Source organism: Chironomus tepperi, unplaced genomic scaffold, assembly GCF_022539635.2.
Source record: "Chironomus tepperi strain 1889 unplaced genomic scaffold, CSIRO-AGI_Ctep_v1 contig_309, whole genome shotgun sequence".
Lineage (NCBI taxonomy): Eukaryota > Metazoa > Arthropoda > Insecta > Diptera > Chironomidae > Chironomus > Chironomus tepperi.
Genome location: NW_027226431.1, coordinates 2,608,874 through 2,613,986, shown reverse-complemented (window position 1 = coordinate 2,613,986; position 5,113 = coordinate 2,608,874). Strand labels below are relative to the sequence as shown.

The window sequence follows — 5,113 nt, the reverse complement described above, 5'->3', positions numbered from 1 at the left end:
ACAAAAAAAATAAAAAAATATTAAATAGAAGTAATATAATAAATTAAAAAAAAAAAGAATGTCGAAAGAAAATAAACAAAAGCTTAAAAGTGACGAAAGCAATAATATTGATGAGTCGAATTTAAGTATAATAACTAAAATCGGGTATGGTTGTGGACACGTGCTTAATGATTTATTTGCAACAGTGTGGTTCTCTTATACATTATTATTCCTTAAATATGTCTTGCTAATGCCAATCGAGGCTGGCTCATTTATGATGTTGGGTCAATTAACCGACGCTTTTTTCTCCGCTATAGTTGGCTTCTTGACAGATCTGTACGGTACGAAAAGAAACTGGCATTTTATCGGTTCCATAATTGTTTGTCTATCATTTCCAATGATATTCGTAATGCAACGGGATGTGCTACCATATTGGGCAAAAATATTCTATTTTTCTGCTGTGATTGCATTATTTCAATGTGGATGGGCGACAGTGCAAATTTCACATCTTGCTATTATACCAGAATATTCAAACAGTGAGAAAGAGCGATCAGAATTAAATGCTGTACGATTCAGCATGTCAATTCTATCGAATATAACCGTTTTTGTCATTGCATTTGTGTTTTTGCATATTCGAGATAAACATGCTGATGAGATTGGTCCTGCAGACTTTGAGAAGTTTCGTGTAAGTTTTTAATTGCTTTACTATAAAACAGGATGTGCCAGTTGGATTGCATTAAGTGTTGAGATGAAGTTGGATTGTGAAAATGATTAATTTTGCTATTAAGAATTGGATTTAATTTGATTTTAAATGAAAAGTTGTGATTAAATGATTAATTGATGCAGAGAATTAAAGCAAAAATGTTTGCATCTTAAAATTTGATTCAAAACATAGAGTTTTAAATTTCTGCTTCAAAAATTAGATGCAAAATGTTGAAGTTCAATTTTCTGCCTCAAAAATTTGATGCAAAAATGTCGAAATTCAATTTTCTGCCTCAAAAATTTGATAAAAAAAATTGATGCGACTGTTTCTGCCTCAAAAAATTAAAAATCAAACATTCTGCCTTAAAAGAAGCGAAAAATGTATTCCAAAAATTGATTAGTTCAAAAAAGTCCTTATTTGGCACATCTTGTATTGATTAATGATTGATTAATTAATTAAACTGTATTTATTATGATTAGAATATAACATTACTTCTTACGCTGATTGGAATTGTCACAACAATATTATTCTACATTTCATTATCATACGGCAAGTACAGTGATCGTATAAAAGAGAAAAATGCATTAGCATTGAATAGTGTTGAAGATCCATCGGGTAAAAAGACATCAATGCGAATAATGAATGTGCTAACGAATATAGAATTATATAAAGTAGCATTTGTGTACACATTCTCACGTTTATTTCTACTGATTTGTATAATTTATATACCGATTTGGTTAAACGAGTTGATGAAATTGAAAACTGGTCAAACGATAGAGAACATTGCCATCATACCTCTAACATTTTTTGCATCATCATTTGTTGTTGCTGTTCTACTTAAATTTATTAATCAAAACATATCACAAAATGTATGTACATGCATAATCAAACAACAAAACCGTTATCAATCGATTCCATTATATTAATAAATATTATTATTAACTTCTTGCCAGATCATTTATTCAATTGGATCACTTATATCCATATTTGGATGTATCATAATTGCAGTTCCTATCAACATAAAAGTCATTGAACTTGTTGGGATTGCAATATTGCTTGGAGCAGGAAGTTCGATAACACAAATTAGCAGCATGTGTATCGCATCTAATTTTATTGGCAGTAAATGTGAGAATGGGGGACTTGTCTATTCTATTGTGACTGTTTGTGATAAGATATTCTCGGGAATTATTATCTTCATTATAGAAATTATGTAAGTCATTTTAATGTTTTAACCTGTTTTACAAGCTTGTCATTTGCCTTGTTCCTCTTCTTCTTATTTTTAGTGGAAAGAAGTCAGATTATTACACGGGAGTTTTGGCAATAAATGGAATTATGCCCGTTCTAGGCATATTGGTGCTATTTAGTATTAAGAAATGAAAGAACTGATTTTTAACTTTTAAATCATGACAATAAATTATTTTTACAATCATTCCTAAAAATGTATTGAAAATGAAATATAGGTTTAAGAATTTAAGTTTTTAAACAGATATTGACTTAGACGCTTGAATTGTGTACGAAGTGTTAAGCATACATGCAACTATTAAGAAGATTTAAGATTTCTTCCGGATTTAGGGTTGTCAATTGTAATTACTATTATTAGGTGAAATAATAAATTTTAAGCAGAACTCGAAGTCGACTTGAACTTTATATGGAAGAGTTGACTCAATGTAAAATTAAAGTCGACTTTGAGTTCTGTTTTATCTTTTTAAGCAATAAAAAATTATTTGTATTTAAGAAGAATTAAAGGATGAGTTAATCTAGGTGTTTTCAGTATTTACTTTAATACGATCATATTTAGGGCAGTGCAGTATAAAAGCGAAGAAAAATCTGAGAAATATGTTGGTGAATCATTTAATGTGAGTTGGTCGAGTGGTCGGTTGAGTGGATAAGTCGAATGGTCGGGTAGCTAGAAAATAGTCCGAAAATATCCAACAATCACTTTCGTAATGCCGTAAGTTCGATTCCTATTGGAAGCCATTCTCTTATTGTGTAACGAAAAAAACATGGTTTTCAGACCTCGCTCCTCATCTACATGCAATCAAATTTTTATCGTTTAACCCGTCAAAAAATTGTAGAACATAACGTAAGAAGTGAATGACCGCTGACCAATTACCGAAAATATTCATTGAAAACATTTTAAAAGTACCTGTTATGGGGCCGTTCACTTATTACGTTACGCTAAAAGACGAATTTCTTAACCCACTCCCCCTAAAAAGTGAACAACAATTGAACGGCCTTTATGTAGTTCCTTGCTTCTCTTGTTCCAAAACATTAGACGTCATAAGTGAAAAAGCCCTCAGCCGCAAATCCGGCTTTAGAATCTGAATGCAAACATATAAATCTAAAATAAAAGATATTGTCCTTCAAGCCTATCCATTTACATATGATCGATCACAACGTAAATTTTCTTCTCAAGCCTCTCCAACTTCAATTGTGCTGTATTTAAATATTTTTTTTTTTTTCATTTCACATGCGACAGCTTTTCAGCTCTCACCGAGAAAGCTTTTTACTCTCTTACTTAAATTTTACGAAACCGTTACTCTTCAAAACCAAATAAGTCGCATTTAATGCCTACATGCATGTACATTTTTTATTTAATGCATGTATAACGGTTAAAGTAAGGGCAAGTAAAAACTGGAAAAGAAAATTCAATCGATGACATAAAAATACTTGACAAGCTACGACGAAACCCATAAATGGAAATGAAAGCACCACATCGGACGATGTGTACAATAGAGGATTAAACCAAAGAATGAATAGGAAAAATATTGCGTCAGAAATAAATAAAAATCCTATTAAGACCTGTGAGAAGAAAGAAATGAAAAATCAATTCTTGTCATTTCTGGAAAATTCATTCTCCTACTTTATATTCATGTTATGCCATCGACCGAAAATAGAAATTTAATTGAATTAAATAAAAAAAATTCGCGCATGCAACAAAAAACCGGAAAAAAACATTCCAAGGTGATGCCCATAAATGGAATATGTAAGGACAAAGTTATTTTGAATATGTTGTGATAATTTCAATGTTGAAAGTCAGGGACTTAGAATTGGGTGGATATACAGTTTGTTTTGATTCAAGACATTAAAATTTTATCGAATTACAATTCACTATTAAAGATCTTAACTGATGTCCCTGAGACGAGTCAATACCAAGGCGTGCCGGTTTTATGAATTTAATTGTGCCTTTTATTTTTTTATTTTGGGGAATCCATTTATGAATGTGCAATTTTTTTTGCGTAGTCAAAGCGTAACATTGAGGCATTTCTTTGTGACAGTGATTGTTGACCACTTCCTTTATAGACATTTTTTCATTGCTGCTCAGCTATAAAACTATAAATTGTTGATATTTTAAATTCTAGACATTTAGTTCTCATCTAAGGACGAAATTTCCATATCATTTAAAGATATCAGGAACTAAAAGGAAAGATTGACATTGATTCTGATTGTTCTAGAAATTTTATTTGTCATTGACCGAAACAACCTTCATATGTTTAAACAGAATTTACTTTTATTCACATCTGAGATTACATAGCATGCTCAATATGAGTATTTGTGTATATGACGGTGCGTACTTACCCGTCATTTAATTTATTTCAGGAGAAAAATTCTCGAGAAACTTGATTTTAGCTTTTTTATATGTTCAAAAGTTGAATTGGTCTTAAAAAGTCAATTGAAATTAAATGACAAACTGTCAGTATTGGGAACATTATGTGTTAATGATAGAAACATTATAGATTTGTGAATCTATGTAGCAAAACAGCGTTGGGAAACTTATGTGCCGAGACACAGTAGTGTGCTGATTCGTATGCCGTATGCAGTTTCAATCGAGGCTTCCCAACAAGCTGTGTCGCGAAAAATAAAAGGTTGCCCACCACTACACTTTACTGACTCAAATGGCCTTCAATCTGACCTAATGTTTCACGGTCATTAGCTATTAAGTCCTGTTTACATTTACTCTCATGATGATCGAGATTGCAGTTCCTCTAGATCGTTTCTAATATTGTCGAGTAACACACATGATTCCTTCCTCAAATGCCTACCATTAAGTGTCAATAAAGGTATCCATTAAGGAACCTTGATGAAATCGTGACGAAGCCCTTTTTATCAAGGTATTTTGATGAAGATGATTGTCTAAATTCCAGTAATCATCTGTAAAATCTAAGTAAGCTAAACCTTGAGTATCAAAAAAAAAGTTTCCTGAATTTAATTAAATTCACTAGCTTCCAGTCAACTTCCGCATTCATTAATCAATTTCAATGCAACGTCACCTCTGAAAGTCTAAATTAAATACACAACAACTTTATGTTTTTTTTTTCTTCTTCAAAAATACATTTTTTTTTATTATTTAAATTGTTAATGCATGTCACAAAAAGTGTTAAAGCTAAATTTTGAAAATAATAAAAATAATTAAACAATATAATTCAGCAC

At 31.1% G+C, this 5,113-nt stretch overlaps 1 protein-coding gene across 1 annotated transcript; it reads left to right on the top strand.

Moving 5' to 3' along the window:
• LOC139092828 (major facilitator superfamily domain-containing protein 12-like) lies at positions 1-2,260 on the top strand. Its single transcript, XM_070643362.1, has 4 exons — positions 1-664; positions 1,162-1,551; positions 1,636-1,892; positions 1,966-2,260. The coding sequence occupies exons 1-4, from the start codon at positions 59-61 to the stop codon at positions 2,057-2,059; spliced, it is 1,347 nt and encodes a 448-aa protein (XP_070499463.1). The 5' UTR covers positions 1-58; the 3' UTR covers positions 2,060-2,260.
• Positions 2,261-5,113: the final 2,853 nt, after the last annotated feature.